The sequence below is a fragment of the Heteronotia binoei genome, chromosome 21 (assembly GCF_032191835.1).
Source record: "Heteronotia binoei isolate CCM8104 ecotype False Entrance Well chromosome 21, APGP_CSIRO_Hbin_v1, whole genome shotgun sequence".
Classification (NCBI taxonomy): domain Eukaryota; kingdom Metazoa; phylum Chordata; class Lepidosauria; order Squamata; family Gekkonidae; genus Heteronotia; species Heteronotia binoei.
In genome coordinates, this window is record NC_083243.1 from 161,921,082 (window position 1) to 161,940,574 (window position 19,493).

The window sequence follows — 19,493 nt, forward strand, 5'->3', positions numbered from 1 at the left end:
ATACTCAGATATAATAAACATAATAGTAATGGCTCTTTTGAAAAGCAAATAATTTTTTGGAAATTATCCAAACACAGAAGTTGTATCAAATCTCAGCTCTTACAGGAGAACTTTCTGTGGGATTGTATTTTTTTTCTTAGTGGCATAAAAGAAGGGCCATCTATATACTAATAGCCAGGTCGGCTAAATCTGAGGATATTTAAATCTGTTTGGAACTATGAAAGAGCAAGGTAGATCTTTTTTATGAACCTGAAAAACACTGCAGGTTTGCAGAAAAATGTGAAATTGAAAAAAAATGCATCAAGAGGATGAGGGGTGTTAAAACCCTCAAAATGATAAATAGAGCACTTGTAGCTTTAAGCAACAGATTATCTCAGTGGCTATTGCTAAGCAACCAAAGTATCCCTGGCTTTATTCTGTCAGTAAAAGGTGGCGGGGTGTGTGTGTGTTTTCTAGGACTCTTTTGGCCTTTGATGGAGGACTCATTGGGACTGGGCCTTTAGGGTTGCCAGCTTCAGCCTGGGAGATTCCTGGAGGTATTGTGGTGGAGTCTGAGCAGGGGGCAGGGTTTGGTGAAGGGAGAATATTCAGCCAGATATCATGCCATAGAATCTACCCTCCATAGAATCTACCCTAGCCATTTTTTCCAGTGGGAGAGCTCTGTGTCATCAGGAGTTGAGTTGTAATTTTGGGAGATCTCCAGGTCCCACTTGGAGGCTTGCAACCCTAGGCTGAGAATTGGGTGACTTGATACCATCTGACATGTAACAGCTTGCTACTGTTCAACAGCAACCACCCTACGAAAGCCAATGTGGTGTAGCACTTTAGAGTTTCAGAGCAGGTTCTAGGAGACCCCAGGTTTGAATCTTGCTGTGAAAGCTCATTGGATAATTATGGAACAGTCACATAATTCAGCCTAACCTCCTTCACAGAGTTGTTATGCAGGCAAAAAGAAGGAATGGGGAACAATGTAAGAGGGGAGGCGGAAAGAGGCTGCATCCTTTTTTATTGCGAAGAAAGGGGGACTCTTTCCAGGTTCCTCTGAAGCAGGACAGGGCCAGGTAAGGGGCGGGCGTGAGCCACACATTCTTCCTTTGAGAACGTGAGGCTCAGCATGCCCCACTGCTTGCCCGGCCCTCTCTGGCTTCAGAGGGACCTGGAAATGAGGCCATGTCTTTCTTTCTTCATAAGAAAGAAGGATGCAGCCTCTTCCTGGCTTCCTTTGAAGTGGGAGAGGGGTGGGCAAGGGGCAGGGCATTCTCAAAGAATGCGGCCCGCCCCCGCCCCTTGCTTGGCTCTCTCCCACTTCAGAGGGACTTGGAAAGAGGCTGCCTCTTCCTGGCTCCCTCTGAAGCTGGAGTGGGCCGGACAAGGTTCAGGGAGGGGGTGCCCGCTCCCGTGGCGAGGTGGCGCCCCAGGTGGTAGCCTTCTTCACTGACTTCCATGACTGGCCCTGTACAAATCTTTGTGGGTTCCCACTTGTTATACCCTATTTGTAAAATAAGCTGCTGATACGGAAGCTATCTGTATTGTCCATTTTTACCTATATTCTCTAGAAAAAGGTTAAGTTGAACAAAATATAGGTCTAAAGTTCATTATCCACTGAGGGAAGGAACTGCCAGCAGAAAAAGAGAACTTTTTTGTGTGCGTGCAAAAACTTAGTTTTTCCTGAGGAGTCGTGTGCTCCTAAGGTGCAGGATTTTGAAGCACATGCTCAGAGGTACTTTAGTTATAATGTAATATTTAATATTAGTAGTTTTATCTATTTTATGTATATATTTGGTGGGAGAAAACTCAGGACTTACTGTGATCATGTGGCTCTTTTGGTAGGTGGTAATCATGAATGTGAAGCTGATGAGTGAGTACACAGTTCTGCTCACAGTGCCAGATTGTTAAAAGGTTAAGGTTTGGTAGTGTTAGAATGTAACACAACTTCTCAACCAATGCAGTAATGGAAGTAGAGAATACTAAATGTGGATGAAAAACTTCTGGAGGGGAAAAAGTGTGTTCAAAAGTTCCAAAGAATGTACTAAGAGTTAAAGCAATCCATACTTGCTTTCTATTTCAGTGGCTTTTTGGACAGCAGAGAAGGCAAATGGCTGTCTATTCACAACAGTGTGCATTAGATGTACCCTGAGGTGTACTTTGTCCTTTTGCCTTCTTGGAACGCTGTAGCATGTTTGCACATGCATGCACACACCTATTTCTCTAAATGCAAAGATCAGGTTTAAATCTCTTTTGTGAAATTTATGCAGTTCAGGGTTTAATTTATTATTGTTATGTTACATCATTCTTATTAAGAGTTTGAGGATTAGCTAGGTACTTGCTAAGGTTTATTTGTGGTTAGCATTTTGAAGTTTGAACTTGGTGCAGAAGTTTTAAATTCCCCTTTTTATTAATTAATGGTGAAGATGTACAGAAGGAGGAGCTTTGTTCAGCAAACCAGTTATGGCTCATGGCAGATGGGAGAAGTCAGGCAACTCCATAAAAAGACCTCTCAAAGTTTACAGCTGAAGCAACGGAGAGAGGATTATGTTTCTCAAAAACAGCAATGGTAATAATAATTTTCTCTTTGGATTGTAGGTTGCATGAAGAACCAGAAAAGGTAATTTCTGTTTCTATTGGACATTGTTTTTTGGACATTGTACTTCTGCATGATTTGCTGCTTTGCTTTGCCGGAGACCTTAATGGAAAAATCCATTCCTTGCAACTTTGTTTCAATGGAGTGGAGCTAAGGCAGTTTCACGTTTTGCAGCGTTTATGGCCAGTTGAAGCTGCTTGCAAAGAAAGGGTTGATGCTTTGAGCCGGCTTGTCTCTGATGAATGGACCTGAGAACTGGTGCCTAGTGAGTACTTTAAACTGGAAACCCACAGCCAAAGGGGGATATTATACTGGAGAGCTATTGTCAATTTGAGTAGACTTGGCGTGAGGGGAGAAGCTTGCAATGCCCAACCATTTCATGTTTTCCTAGATTAGAGCATTTTATATTTTTTAGTTTCTGCTGTGATCCTTGTGCTTTCTCTTCATGTTTTATTTTAAAAATTGCATTGCCAAATCCCACTATTCTCCCATCTTTCAATTTTAAACAAAATATCACAAGAGTTTTACGCATGCTTGTATTTTAAGTTAAAAATAATATTTTAATTGAGTTTATCTATCCTTTATAAAATTTATATCTCCACTACCTGGCACTACATTTTGTGACAAACATGGCTATGCTCCAGAAAGTCCCATTTGTGTCAAATTTGACCCTTGTAACAAATGAGTTTGACATCCCTGATTCACACATTAAAGTTGTGTGCATTGGAAAACAATATGAGGACATTGTATCATGCCTGTGATGGGGGTTTTGTGCTTCTGTTGTATTTGTGACCGTAACACACATGGGTCAGTTGCTTTACCCTCCCTTTCCCCATGTTGTTTTCTTACCTGCAGACTGCCACATGGAACTGCTGTTGGCTCCATTGTGAAATTTATGGGTGCTTTCACATTACATTAAATAATGTGTTTTGCAAATGGATTTTTACTGTGTAAGAATAAGAGAAATTCAGCTGCAAAACACATTATTTAGTGTAGTGTGAAAGCACCCTATGTGTAGACACTGTGGGCTATTTAGGAATTCTGCAAACAAAGTTTGTAGGCTTTCTGTTCTCTATCTTCTCTGCCATTCTTCTAGCCTTACCTTCTACTTTTCTACATTTCTCTATATTTCCTTCACTGAAGATCTACTTTTTTTAAAAAGGCATTTTTATTTTGCTTCTTTGCTTTGCCTGAGAGCGGTCACAGTGAGGTAACAGGGCAGTGGAAGGATTTCAGCTGTGCTTTGGCCTGCCAGTTGGCCCCTGGTCACTTGCAACAAGACCCTTGAAAGTGGAGACCAGCCCTCCACAGGTGCACTTGGTAGAGAGAATGCCAGGCAGAAGTGGGGAAAGCATCAGCCTTAATCTCCAGTAGCAGACAATGGCAGCTCTTAAAGTTGGATTATTGAGCCCACCCATCCCCAGCCCTACCTCCGGGGTGGTTGATTAGCTAAGGCAACTCTTTTCAACAGAAGCTGCCTCACAGGGATTAGTTTCAGTTTGGCCTACAGTCATGGAGAAGAAAAGTACCTAAAGTACCAAAACAATTTTTCTTTTTGTCTTCCTTTTCCCCCTTTGGAGGGCCACACAGAGCAAAATGAAGGGGAGAAGAGGACTGCAAGACAGGATGTCAGAGCCTCTTGGGCAGCTCTAGGGCAAGTTTGTATACTAAAGCTGTCAAAAAGTATTGCATATCACTCAGCACTGCTAATGCTCTTTTAATGCTCTACAGGAGCAGATGCTGTGTTTATTCAGGCACTTATGGGCAATTCTAAACACAAGTTTTGTAAAATTGTTCCTGCTAGAGCACAGTCTGAAAATTGTCTACCATTGCAAGTGGCAGACTAGATATTGCTACATCATCTTTTGGGATCTATGATAGAATCTTTGATTTCAATTGTATGGTCAAAGCCTCAAGCAAGGCCCCTACAGTGGCTTTGACTTTCATTCTGAGTCTGGAATTAAGGGCACAACCCTAGTGTTCATTTCCTTTTGCCAGAATTAACACACTGGTGAGAACAGATGACATCATGGCCAGTGTGCACAAACCGTCAAGGAGAGATCAGGTCCAGGAGTCTCTATCAAGAGGCTTTACAACTTCTCTGTGTTCACAGATCTCTCTATGTGCTGGTTAATCAGTGTGCAGGTAGATTGGCTCTAGTGCCAGTATCCACCCGGAGAAATTGCCTCTTAAGGATCACATATTCCAGACAGTGTGTAAGAAGTTTGCTTCCTCTATTATGGGCCTGTGTATGTCTTTTCAGAACACCAAAATGTGGAGGTGCTTCATTTGGTTGCTATGCATGGATCAGGTAGATTCCTGACAATTTCTGTCCTATATGCTTTTCCTGTTATTTCCCTGATCATCAAAGTCTTCAAGAAGTTATAGTTGGAGTGGGCAAAAATAATTTGTGTGGCTTTTAATTGGCTCAGGGACCATGGTTTTGAAGCATGGTTTAGGCAGCCATGGAGCCTCCTTTGTCAATCTAGGAAAAGAAAAAAGAAAATAGGGAGAGGGGAAAATGAGATTTCCCTTACTCACAGTTCTTTGTAGGTCACCTGTTTGTTCACTCCAGTAATTCAACCATTGAGTTTACAGTCTGCTCATGAATGGAAAGTCAGATGTAAACTCATAGCAGGCAAAAAAGGAGGGGGCTAAGGAATGAGTAATCAAGAAAGGAGTATTTTTGTGATTTCAGATGCTATAGCTCTAGCTGAAGTAGAACAACAGGTTTACCAGTTTATGCCTTGCTAGAATGCCACACGTTGGGGACACAGTGTTGGACAGCCAAATGGCTAAACAGTAATTTCTTAGGGGTTACTACCCAGTTTGTTTTTGGTACCCTCTCCTACTGGAGTAAGGGGAAAGTCACCAAACATTGAATTGAGGTGGTCACAAGGTTTTCAGTCCTTCCAGGACCCAGTGGAATGGGGCTTGTGAATCAGTTCCTTCACATACTCTTTTATTACTTTGTTTTTTAAATTGTGTGTTATGCGTTGAATCTCAGTAAGAAATGTGGGCTATAAATGAAGAATGCAGATGAGAAAGAAAAATAGATTTCCCTCTTAGCTGGCATTTGTTAAGTTTTTACGACTGTTTTATGATTACATGATGGTGAATGTATCTTCATTTGTTTCTGTATGCAGTCAGGAGCTGTAAACAAGTGCACATCCTGACTGCACATATCATGCCGCTCAAGGATTTTGTGGCATGCATTATATCATACGTGCAGTCATCTAATTTTTCCTGAACAACCAAAGTTATTATTATTATGTCTGCCTTTTAAAATCAGGAGAACAGATGCCCCCACCTCCAATGCTCCCTCTAAGATGTGGAGTCTTCTGAGCAAAAATTCTACTTTGTGAGCTGCTAGCATTAAAGTTGTGAGCTACTGTGCATAAATTAGTTTGCTCTGGGACCATCTTTCCTGAGGTGAGGCAAAAATGTGTGAACTGAAGGCTAAAAAACTGAGCTAACTCACACTAACTCAAGCTAGAAGAAACACTGCCCACCTCATGTTTCTGGCCTGATTGAGAGAATGCGGAAGGAGAGGCAAGCACCTTGTCTAAGCATATCATTTTAGCCTTGATTCACAGGTTACCTGGGCAGGTTTGATACTGCTTTCTGTGAAAAAAAAAGTCAAGTATGAAATGAGAATCTGTTTGGGTGTAGGGGGGGACTGTATTTCAGGAGGACTAAAGGCCCCTTTGCCTGATGGAGAGGAATCGCATAGGTTGTGGGGCTGAAGTGATCATCTATCTAGAACTGCATGCATTTCATAGGGCATATTGATATGTTATGCCCTGAATGGGCCAGTAAATTATTTGAAGTGTTTTCTTGCATGCTGTTTAATGCAGTGCTTTCATGACCCATAGTGAAGAGCACATAGTACAACTTCCTGTTTCTTCTCTGCCCTGAATTATTCATCTTCTGCTATATACGTTTCATAAATACCTCCCTGAGCTTTTGGGAAATTCTGAGTTTTGCAACAAAACAGAGTACATAAAACAGAAATACAGTACATATTTTGTTCTGAGCCCTTCTGGTTTGATACCATGTTGCAGGAAATTTAAGAATATTGCTTTAGGAAGAAATATTAAGAAATTTACAGGAATTGTTTTTCTGATTTCCAGCCAAGTTAGGTCCTCTTGTGTTAGCTGTCCTTCAATTTTGGTATCTTTCTTGCAGTGCTAAGAAAAAGAGTGTGTGCTCATGGCTCACAGGTATTCTGATGAGCAAGATCCTCAGATCAGTTTCTACTCAAATGAAATGTACTGGCTTATGTTGTGCTGTAGCTGTACTCAGGCATGGGGAGGACAGCTCAGGATATAAACAAATGCAGTCAAGGAGTCATGAAGCTGAACCTGAGATGGAACTACAGTGGCTCCAGTCCTGCAGCACAGACAAAAAAAACCCCTACCAATGAATGTGAAAATCTTAGGTACAACTCTAAATCCAGCATATCAAATTCTGCTTAATGGCTTACTTGGCTGCCAGGCTGATTATCCCTTAATCGTGTTGCAAATAGATGTATTTTTTCCTTGGTATCTTTTTTACAGTTGCACAGAATCTTTGCTCATACGCAGTAGGTTCTTTTTGTGTTTACTGAACATTTTTCTTTTGTCTTTTAGCTACTGAGATTTGATCTGTTTTATTCTTCCATCAGTGAATGGGTGACCATGCAGCTAACTGGAACCCCACCCTGTCAGTTGCCTCTAGAGGGATCCTCTTGTCCTTTGTCTCTACTTGTGTGTTGACCCAGAGGATTTTCACCCTAGTCAGTTAGGGCAATGCAGCTAAGGGGTAAAGTCCAGAGGATTCCTGTTCTGACTTCTCCCAGGCCTTGACAAATATTTTTTGGATCTTAATTGACAGGCTCATTTTTTACCCACCCTGTGACATCACTAGACTCTACTTAACATAGGTGTGGTAATAAATACAATACTGCCCCACTTTGGATTTCTGCTCCATTATATTTAAATGTCATAATAAAGATATGAAAAAGTAGTAACGCAAGTTTAGGTTAGATAGAAAAGTATTATGTATAGTTGAATCCCCCCCCCCAAAAAAAATTCCAGTCTTTTTTCTGAAAAGAAGTCTTGATGCTGTTTGACTGTCATTTCAGCACATAATAAGTATTTCTTATTTGCACAATCTGCTTGTCTTGACTAAAGAATGAATAAACTTCCCTTTTGAAGATGTCTCATTTTTTCTAGCACTCTTTACAGTATTTGGGCTGAAGCATTTTCTTCATGTACAGTCATTGCTATTGTGACTGCTGTATGGAATTTGGGATGCAAGTGTCTCAGGCATGTTGTGTGCATGATAAGTGGTGAATAGTGACTTTCTTCTCTCAGACCGTCTTCCATCTCCTGTACCTATTACCATTCTGATGATTTTTTTTAAAGTAAACCACCGCCCCCCCCCCCCCCGGATCTTCTGCATATGTCAGTGGATTGAGGGAGGGGCTGAACCTGTTGCAGTTCACAAATGCTGGCTAACTACCAAAGCCAGCCAAAGTTTGTGCATCCCTGAAACTGATTATCACATTTGCAGAAACGTTGTGCGAGCCTGAGATTCTGCTGGGTCTTGTGATTATCAGATTCTAGAGTGTTTGTTATGATTGTTAATTCGTGATCAGAAGAGCAGATTATGTGTAATGTATAAGATAACAGTTGTGCTTGCCCAAATGCATTCTGCACATTGTTTGAAAGTGCAGTCTGTTAGAATCTCTTATTTTGTTGACATTCATATTTGATTGCTTCTATTTCATTTCTCCATTTTTTCTTGCTGCACCTTAGTTGCGTATCTTGAGCTGGCGCACACCTGTTTTTGTGACAAGAGTGATATAATTGGAATAACTGGTGAGAAAGTGGGCTTTGTTTCAGAATGAGCATTATTTCCCTGCACCTTGATTGTTTTCTTAAATTACTAAAAGAAGCGTTGGCACTATAGGGAAGCTGTTGGTGCCAATGATCTTAAACAACTGCTTTTACTTTTGCTGGGTATATGCGGGGCTTTTTAGTCTGGATAAATGACTGTTATATGCGTGAGTGTCAAAATAAAGGTCTGAGAGCAGGGAGATCTGAAAGCTCTTTCTGGATCTGCCATTGAGGTCATTTACACTAACATTTCTTCATGATGGAGATAATTATGAGAATGTAGGCACTCTTGGCCTGATGTCTCTTGATATGAACAAAGAATTCCTTTGTATTAATTGATGTTACTGGAGAGATGATACTATTGGGTACAGATAGTTTGCTGTAGTGGGGTAGTTGCATTCCTAAATACTGCTTAATTACAGCAGTGCAATGCCCTGTCCTGTGTGCCCCTGACTGGGCTGATCATGTCAGATCTTGGAAGCTAAGCAGGGTTGGCCCTGGTTAGTATTTAGATGGGAGACCTCCAAGGAGTACCAATTAATTAATGTGTGGCCAAAAGGATCCCAGGGCCCCAAGTAAGTATCAAGCTTGTGTTTTCTAAATTGCTGCTCTGTTTTGGGAACATCCCAGTGGACCTTAACTTTCTTTCTCAACATCATAGCATCTTCTATTGCATCATTAAACTTGGTGAAAAAATGAATAGAGATCAGAAAGCAATCTGGGATTGAAATGCGTGATGCAAATGCTGTTTGGCTAGGTTCCAGGCATGTCAAGGGTCAGCAAAGAGAGAGGAATGTCTAAAAAAAAGCATGACTGATGGAATTGTTCAGGAGCATGCTGAAAGGAACAGTGAGATAGAAATGAGACGTTTGAGTAGCAGTGCTTGGTAGCTGGCTGCACACCATCAATATATGACCTTTTGATTTATATCCATATGAAACCAAGATGACAGCAGGTAGATTATTATTTGAAACAAGAATTTGTAATCCCCTCTTTGTTGTGTATTGGTGCTGCTGAATTGAGAGCTCCTCATCCTTTGAGAAGACATGCAAGAGGGTTGGGTGGCTTCATATTTGGGAAATCTAATGATACTGGTAGAACAGCTCTGGGTGGCAGGCTAATAATACCTTTCTAACAATGGAGAATGAAATTGACCTTGCTCAATATATTTGGTATGGCTGACTGTTTCTTCTTCATGAGGAAATAGGCACATGATCTCTCCCTTGACATTGACATAGAGAGTATTGCCTAGAGAATTAGGTCTCTTGGAACTGTTAATATTTGTTGTATAAGAATTCCTGGACTCACTTGGAGCTTGATGCTGCAGTTGGGGAAGCAGAGGCATTCAATAGGAAGCAATTAATTAATATTAGAGAATCAGATTCCCCCCCCCAACCTAATTTCCTTCAGTTAAATAAAAAAGAGTATTTAAAAAGGGTGCAGTTACCGAGAAAGATTATTACAAGTTATCTCAATAATGATGAGGAAAAATTCATCAGAAAAATACAATAATTTGGATGATATATATAATAAATTGATCTGATCAGAATCAGCAGAGAGAACAATTAACATGGAGTGATAATTAATTATATACCTCCCCTTTTGGCTAAAATCAATTATGAATAATTAATACAATACTATAAGGAACAAACCAAATAAGACTGAGCGCAATCAAAAGTAAGCAATTGATTAAGAGAAAATAATCAAATTCAAAATGTATGCTTTTTTGTTTGCTTGCTTGCTTGATTGGAACTGTTTTAAGGTACTATCATCGAGTATTCCTGGAAAAGCCCTTTGACCCTTCAGAGATTCTGGACTCTATAAAACAGCTTAAGACCAATAAATCTCCGGGGACTGATGACTATCCTTCAGAATTTTACAAGAAATTTACCGATCTTGTTCAACTGCTTACTGACACCTGCAATGAAATCCTTCAGACTGGGACCTTACCGCTCTCATGAGATAGTGCTTCCATTATAATTCTACCAAAAAGTGGCAAAGATCTCACCAATCCAACATCTTTCCGTCCTATCTCCCTACTAAATGTGGACTACAAAACCTTTACAACATCAATAGCTAAACACTTTAACTCATTGATAGTGGATTACATTCACCTGGACCAGGCTAGATTCATTCCTGCAGAGAGATTACGGACAATATATGTAAGACATTACACGTCATTTCTTCTTGTACACACTCCAAATCAGAAGCCACTCCCCTCTCTCTCTCGACATTGAGAAAGCCTTCGATTCCTTGGAAACATCATACTTGCTGTCTCTCTTACAACACATGTCATTTGGTCCTAATTTCATTACAGCTATTAAGGCCATATACTCCAAACCAAAAGCTTATGTTAATATTAGTGGGCTAATTTCAGACATTTTTGATCTTCAAAGAGGCATCAGGCAAGGTTGTCCCTTGTTTTCTGTCCTCTATGCATTAGCAATTGGCGGCTTTAATCAGACATGATGAAAATATCCAGGGCATAACCTGTGGATCTCACATGATGAAATTAAATCTATTTGCTGATGACATGTTGATCTATCTTTCTAAGCCTGAATCATCTCTTCCTTATCTCCAAAACCTCCTCTCGACCTTCGGATCCATCTCAGGATTACAGATAAATAAGTTCAAATGTAATATACTGCCTGTGAACATATCAGCTAAATCTTTAGCATTCTTCCAGTGTAGCTACTGATTTCAATGGTCCATGACTTCTATACCATATCTAGGCATCCAGTCTCCTAACAATCTTGATCAGCTTATCTCACTTAATTTTGGAGTAATATTTAAAAACATTTGTACTGACTTTATCAGATGGGATAAGATAGCGGTGTCTTTTATGGACAGGTTACATCTTCTGAAGTCATTTGCTCCTCTGAAACTTTTATATCTTTTCCATACTATTCCCATTACTTTTCCTTCTTTCCTTCTGTGTAAATGGCAATTGTTATTCAACTCTTTCCTCTGGCAAAACAAAAAACCCAAATAGGGTTTCATATATTGAGACGGCATCGCTTTTCTGGAGGACTAAATTTCCCTGATATATCCATATACTACCAAACAGCTCTGTTAGTTAATATTGTCAAAATGATGCGAGAAGAGGATTCTGTTGAGTGGTCAAAACCTTACAAGTGGCTCTTGTACCAGATTCGCTTCAAGGTGCTGGTTTTAACCTTTGAAGCCCTATATGGTCAGGGTCCTGCATACCTTAGGGATTGCCTTTCCCCGTATGCCCCAGCAAGCACTTTGATTCGGGTCTCAAAACCTGTTGACAGTTCCCAGCATCAGGGAAGTTAGGCTCCAGTCAACTAGAGCCAGGGCCTTTTCCATTGCTGCCCCTAGCTGGTGGAATGAGTTGCTGGAGGAGGTTAGGGCCCTGCGAGAGCTTCCACAGTTCTGCAGGGCCTGTAAAATGACACTCTTCCACCATGCTTTCCCATAATGGTAACTTCTACAGCAATGGATTAGGCCCATAAACCAGAAACTTAAAACATCACTCTGGATTTCTTACCATGCTATGGGAATGTGGGGTCCCTTTGGAACACCTAATACTGACCATCCAGTTATATTGCTACCATTGAAATCTTAACTGTTTGTATGAACTACTGTACTAGCACCTATTGATATGCTATGCTATGTTTAACTTTACTAATTTCCAATAAACTTTTACAATTAACCCCCCCCCCCCCTAAGATTTTGGCATCTGGCCCCATCTCTCCTTGGCAAATAGAAGGGGAAGACATGGAAGTAGTGACAGACTTCATATGCCTGGGATCCAAGATCACTGCAGATGGTGACGGTAGCCATGAAATTAAAAGATGTTTGCTCCTTGGGAGGACAGTTATGGCAAACCTAGGCAGTACAATAAAAAGTAGAGACATCACTCTGACAGCAAAAGTCCATATAGTTAAAGCGATGGTATTCCCAGTAGTAATGTATGGCTGTGAGAGTTGGTCTGTAAGAAAGACTGAGAGCAGAAGAATAGATGTTTTCGAACTGTGGTGCTGGAGAAGACTATTGAGAGTCCCATGGACTGCAAGAAGATCAAATCAGTCAGTCCTAAGGGAAATCAACCCTGACTGTTCCCTGGAAGGCCAGATGCTGAAGCTCAGATACTTTGGCCACAAAACGAGAAGGGAGCACTCACTGGAGAAGACCCTGATGCTGGGAAAGACAGAAGACAAAAGAAGAAGGGGACGGCAAAAGATGAGATGGCTGGACAGCGTTACTGATATAACTAACATGCATTTGAGCGGACTTCGGAGGATGGTGGAAGACAGAAGGGGCTGGCATGACTTGGTCCATGGGGTCACAAAGAGTCACTCGACTGTGCGACTGAACAACAAATAATACTAAACAGCATTGTTGGACAGCTCTGCATAGCCCCAAAAGTGGCATGGAAGTACTGTTTCTTCACAGCCAAAGACTGGTTTTTCCAATGCCCTCTAGCTTGTGTTTAGTTGGAACTGGCTTAATTTTCCTCCATTGTCATTCTAATAATTATCTCTAGCACTTAAGATCTAAGATCTCCCAAATCAGCTATACATCATGGGCCCAAAATGGACCCAATACTGGGAAACAGATGGAATTGTGAGCAATTGTATTGGTTCTCCTGATTTCAAAGACTCATCAGTTTTTCCATATCATTGCAAGCCATGTCAACAGAAAATTTCTTATCAGGAGTTGTCAGGAGACTATTCAGATCCATCTTTCTCCTGGCAATTCAGTTCTGCCCACCACCACTGCAGAGTTTGAGGTGTGCCTAATCAAAGCTCACCTGGTAATGATTGTATGTGTTGGGGATTGATCTTGAAATCCTGGGTGTGCAAATCAGGTCATTTACTTCTGAGCTGTTGCTTGCTGTGGCATGTTATAATTAAGCGAGGCTGAAAATTTGTCTACTATATCATGCTGGTAATATTTTAAAACTAAACTAACAAGTATTAATTACCTGGGCTTGAATAATATCCATTCCCTGTTTTTACTTTATTCCCTGCATTTCACTTGCCTGACTTACGTATTTATAAAAAGGTATAGTTCCCTGTGCAAGCACCAGTCATTTCCGACTCTGGGGTGATGTTGCTTTCACAACGTTTTCACGGCAGACTTTTTTACTGGGTGGTTTGCCATTGCCTTCCCCAGTCATCTACACTTCCCCCGCAGCAAGCTGGGTACTCATTTTACTGACCTCAGAAAGGATGGAAGGCTGAGTCAACCTTGAGCCAGCTACCTGAACCCAGCTTCCATCAGGATCAAACTCAGGTCATGAGCAGAGCTTAGGACTGCAGTACTGCAGCTTTACCACTCTGCACCACAGGGCTCTTTTTAATGTATTTGTACAAGGTTGGCCACTGTATGAGACAGGATGCTGGACTAGATGGACCATTAGTCTGATGCAGCAGGGCTCTTCTTATGTTCTTAGGAAGGCCTCAGCCTCTATGCCCTGTTGTTGGCTGTTCAAAGGAACTGTGTGGGACAGGATGCTGGACTAGATGGACTATTGTCTGATCCATCAGGGTTCTTCTTATGTTCTTAGGAGGGCTTTGGCCTCTATGCTCTGTTGTTGGCTGTCTGGAGGAACTGGTTGGCCACTGTGTGAGACAGGATGCTGGACTAGATGGACCACTGATCTGATCCAGCAGGGCTCTTAGGAAGGCCTTGGTCTCTATGCCCTGTTGTTGGCCCCCTGGTGCAGTGTGGTAAAGCTGCAGTACTGCAGTCTGAACTCTCTGCTCACGACCTGAGTTCGATCCCAGAGGAAGCTGGTTTCAGGTAGCCGGCTGAGGTTGACTCACCCTTCCATCCTTCTGAGGTTGGTAAAATGAGTACCCAGCTTGCTGGGGGAAAAGTGTAGATGACTGAGGAAGGCAATGGCAAAACACCCCATAAAAAGTTTGCCGTGAAAACATTGTGAAAGCAATGTCATCCCAGAGTCAGAAACGACTGGTGCTTGCACAGGGGACTACCTTTACCTTTTACAAGGGCTTTAATTCCTATTGGAGATTCTAGTTTTCTGGGGGGGTGGGGAGAGATGTATATGGGCTGTTCAAGTCTATATCATGAAAAAAAAGCATAACTGACTAGGTTTTGGATTGGCAGAACAACCTCACTATCAATAACCTTCTGTTTCTGCCCCAGTGTCTTTGCTGAAGTTATTCCTGCTTTGTCTCAAATACTCTTGCATCAGTATTCTTGATGCTGTTATGGTGGCAAGGAACATGAGCAGTAAATGGAAGAATAAAATGTTTATCAAAGTTTATGTTTGTACTCTTCTCTCTTCCTTTAGGTGGCTGTGTTGAGAGGGGACCCTGAGCTGGGGCTGGCCAGAAGATGACGGAATACAAGCTAGTAGTTGTTGGAGCTGGTGGCGTTGGGAAAAGTGCTTTGACTATTCAGCTTATCCAGAACCATTTTGTTGATGAATATGATCCTACAATAGAGGTGAGCAACTTATATGTTTTGAGAAAGGGGCCCATAAAACATTTCCCCCCTCTCTCCTGCTTTCCTGTTTACTTTTAGCCATGAATTGCCTCTGCATCTACCATCTCCTGGGAGTGTAGAAATAATTTTGGGTTCTCCTAACTAATAACAAAAACACCAGATATGACATTTTGTGACTCTCTAAACCAAAATGCATAAGTGATTTGCAGATGGAAAAGCCAGGGCAAAGCTCTGTTTCCTTACTTGGTGATGGGTACTCAAAGGAATAACAAGCACCGTAGAAAATGTGCTATACAGTGGTTACAAAGTCCAATAGAAATAATTTCTATGTGAAAGACTAGCTGCAATGCTAAGCAGAGTTATACCACTCTAACTCCATTGGGTTCAGTGGACTTGGATGGGTGTAATTCTGCTAAGGATTGCACTAACAGTTTCTCATGCACTACAAACTCTGCCCTGAGGAGCTCAGTCACTGCCATGATTTCTGGTAACAGATAAGATGCTAGCTGGGAAAAATGGAACCCTGTGTTCAGCTCCTTGGCATGCTTTATGTAAATCAGCCTGAAATCCTGCACAATCAGGAAATTAATGTAATAGACTCTGTCTGTTACAGTGTTGCTTCAGGATATGAATGGGAGATTGTGTTGGAATGCACCTTTTGTACAGAATACAGTGTTCATGTAGGAAATTACATTAAGGAGTTGGGTTTTTTCCCTTTTATGTGCTACATGCAGAAGCTTTTATTTAGGGGAATGCTTCAAAATGATGCCCCTCGATCTGCAATTGAAAGGGAGACAATCCAAGTGGATTCTGGATTGAGATGTTCCTAAATATGTAACTCAGCTCTTCATCGGTTTCCTCCTCGTTTGTGGACAGCTTTTAGTGTCCATGGCAGAACCTGTAAGATAGTCTTGTGGGGGATCCTATAAGCTGAACAATTTAGAATTGTATATAACTACAAAGGCAGTCTGATAATATGGCTTCCATTATGGAAACCTGTGCTAGAGAAAAGTGGCTGCTGTTTTTAAATGGGTGGTGCTTTGTGTCTGGGGGTGGCACCAGAGGAAGAAATGGGTGGTTCAACTGTGGGGCGTAGGGAAGGGCTGCTAGTGCTTCCCATGCTGGGGGCAGGAAGAGAGCTGGAGGGACTCTCCTCTCTCGGGAAGGGGCCTAACATAGAGGCAGGCAACAGCAGCAAGGGAGAGTTGAGGAACAGGAGCTAGAAAGGCATGGACAGAGACTTCAGTGGGGAAGGAGATGGGATGTGGACTCATCAGCCCTAACCCCCCCCCCCAACAGTAAGGCCAGGGGGTGGAGCCAGGGGGAAAGTGTCCCACTGGGCCCAAGGGCTGTTCATCAGGCAACCCCTCCCATTTGACAGCACGGTGGGGCTCTGTTTCAGGGGGAATACTTAAGCAGCCAGCACAAGGACTGGCTGGGGAAGAAGAGTGTGGGAGAAGCCTAGAGGTGCTGGTAGAGTGTCAGTTAACTGCGTGCTAGAGAGAGGGATTTGGTGTCAACTCCTCTCCTCCTGCATTGTCTGAGGCCACAGCTGAGCCACCTAACTGAAAGTGTGCCATTGGGGATCCTTCTGCACCAAGCTTGGACCCAGTGGCCCCAGGACTCAACATTTGTGACTTCTTTTATTTGCACCTGCTATTCTATAATATCTTCTTTTTAAAGGATTCTTTATAACATAAATTCTCAGAAGTTCTATCATGTTATATTCTTGTGTATGCCTGAGGGTTTGTTTGTTTTTGAAACTGCACTCTAGGCTGTAGTTTTTCACCTTACTCTAGATCTCAAAAGGCTATCAAAGCATTTAGAGTTTGAGAAATAGGTGCTTTGTAAATATAGGAAGGAAGAAAAAGACTGAATAGCCAGAACAGACATGATAAAGATCAGTCAGTCTGTAAATGGTATGTGATGTCAGTACAATTCAGATTTGGACTGAGCAAGAAGGGTAGAGGGGATTCAGCCCTGATTAGTTTTGCTAATTGAAAGCATGCTCTATAGCATTTTAAAGCATTCTCCAACAAAAAGACATATTTTTCTATATCTTTATTTTCCTTTAAAACATTAATAAGAGCAGGGTGGGGGCTAGGTTTCCATTAGCAAAATTAAGCATGAGTTGAAGGGTTAAATCCCATCTTCCCTCCTCCCATAGTCCCTGCCTGCACTATTGCCTGTTATGAATGAACTGAGATATATGATCTTTGTTACGTCTGTTTTGACCCTTTATATTATTGCTGTGATAGCTACATGTAACGGGTTCCTGTTCCTCAGAATCAAAACCTAAATAGTTTTGTCAGTGAATTTCACATCTGCGAGAGGTCGCACATGACTTAAAAAGAGATACTTTAAAAGTCAAAGATGTTGTTTTTAAAATGCAAAGAGAAAAAAGGCATGGATTTTGTTGGAGTGGAGAATGAGAACTTGGATGATATGAATGCCTGCCGTCTGTTGACATTATGACTGTAGCACCAGTGGAAGAATTGGAATTACTCCTCTGAGGAGCTTAGTGCTAAGAAACCTTCATTGTATCCAAACAGCGTTTTATGCTAGCACTAGGGGATCCAGTAACATTGGGACAAGTTGCAATTTGACTGTATAGGGCACAGATGGTTTGTGCTCTGGCAGCTCCTGCTTCCTTCCTCCCCTTGTGTGTGGAGCTTGTTTTGAAAACTTCCTGGTCTGACAAAGCTCTGAACTCAACCTGAGTTTTTATGAGGATAAAATAGGGTGGGTAGTACCTTGGAGGAAGGGTGGATATAAATGTGAGGAAAGGAATGGAGAAGAAATGTATGGCACACACAGAAATAACCAGTTTTTAGCCTAATCATGCTAATAATAAGTGGTTTATTTCACATGATCTTTAGGTGGGTGTGGGTAGTGTTTGGAGGGTAGAGGCAGAGATAATGTTTGAGGCACGCAGTGGTCCTGCTTGCTGCCTGTTAGATGTCTTTCCACTGTTTCCTTCGATGGCTTTTCCAGGATATCTGGAGTATGATTTCCCCTCCCCCTCACAAATGGGAAGATGGAAAAACCTGATTTTTGTATCCTAATAAAGCATTTATCCTTCCTCAGCTTTGTGAGGGTAGAGGGTTAAAGAAGCCAGACTGAAGAGTGGCTGGCGAGGAACTTGTTGTCTGGGGAAGAACCACTTGAATGTGTGCTGGGGCCTCTCTGCTTTGTAGTTCTTGTGCCTGGTTCTGTCATTTAGAGCATGAAACAGGAGCTTGTATTGTTGTGTTCCATAAGGTAAATTTGTAACAGTTGTAATAAAATGAGGAGAGAGGGCTAAGAACTAGAGCTCTTTTAGAAGAATTCTGTTAATGCACAGTTGAATGAGAGAAGTGATGGTTGATGCCAGTGACTCCTGTAGGGTAGAGACCGGTATGGAAACCCCAGTCTTGCTCACTCATTTACAAATGGCAAGCTCAGCCCTTTGGTGTTCAAAAAGGGCACTGTGGGTCAGCATTTCAGTTATGCCTGGCTCCTATAGCTTAGCAGCTGGAAACAGATTTTCTGTTATGTCTGTTGGAGGTACAAGTAAGTGAAGTGAATACCCTTCCTACACTGGTGTGGTTTATCGTGTTTCTTATCTGTAACTTGCTTATCTTCCAGTAGAAATATGGCTCTTTAGGCCTCAAGTCCTATGTGACATTTAAAAAAAAATTATAATTGCTCTCTTAATGAGGTGTCCCTACCAGTATATCTTTCTCATTTGAGGAGAGGAGGATAGCCTGATGTTTGGGTACTCCTATGCTCATAGTCCCTGGAAGCAGAATATTAGGTCATATTTTCTACCACTATACCCCTCTCATCTTCATTTATTTTTCTGCTTCCTCTGCAAGTGCAGAAATTTGGGAAAGCTCAAGAGTGCCTTTTGGCTTTTTTATTGTGAAGTTCCTAGGTTTAATTTCTTTCCCTTGTATGACTTTATTGTGTTTTCTTTACCAGAGACATGAGTCTGTTGAGCTGGGGAGTCCACTGTTCTCTGGGGCAGATCCAAGGAACATGGTCAATATTGGAAGAATCCCTGAGCATAAACGTCTTGGACTATCTTCCTTTTCTTGAACATGACAAAGCTCCTTCATATTGTTCATCTGGATGGACAACATTATGGCCAAGGCCTACATCAATCACCAGGAAGGCATGCAATCCTGGAAACTGAAAAAAGAAGCAGCTTTGATCATGCAGTGGTTCAAAAGCCATCTAGCATCTATCAGAGTGGAATACATCATGGGTGGAATTATGTTCTTTAGAATTGTCTTTCATGTATATATTTTCAGGAAAAAATTGCTTTCCTAAAAAACTACATGGATGAAAAAGTTCCTTTGTGGATGTTTGTCAATGTGTGTTGCTCCACAAGTGTGCACTTCTGAACAGGCAGATATTATGAGGGAAGAAGCCTGCTGTCTCTTTGAATTTTGCTTGTTTGTACTCTGAATGGTGTCTTCTGTGTACACTGAATGTGGATTTAGTTGGGCTGCTAACATAAACTGAAATGAAAACAGTGGCAGTTTGGTGTAATATGGATAGTAGTGCAGGAAATCACAGAAGGGATAGAATCTGCTGGCTCC

The 19,493-nt window shown here is 41.6% G+C and overlaps 1 protein-coding gene across 1 annotated transcript in view; it reads left to right on the top strand.

Annotated features, from left to right (window-relative positions):
• Positions 1–19,493, top strand: part of HRAS (HRas proto-oncogene, GTPase) — an 86,206-nt gene that overhangs the window by 19,601 nt on the left and 47,112 nt on the right. Inside the window, exon 2 of the mRNA XM_060261927.1 lies at positions 14,753–14,907. Within this exon, the coding sequence (XP_060117910.1) occupies positions 14,797–14,907 (111 nt within the window). The 5' untranslated portion in view covers positions 14,753–14,796. The remainder of the gene's footprint in view (positions 1–14,752; positions 14,908–19,493) is intronic.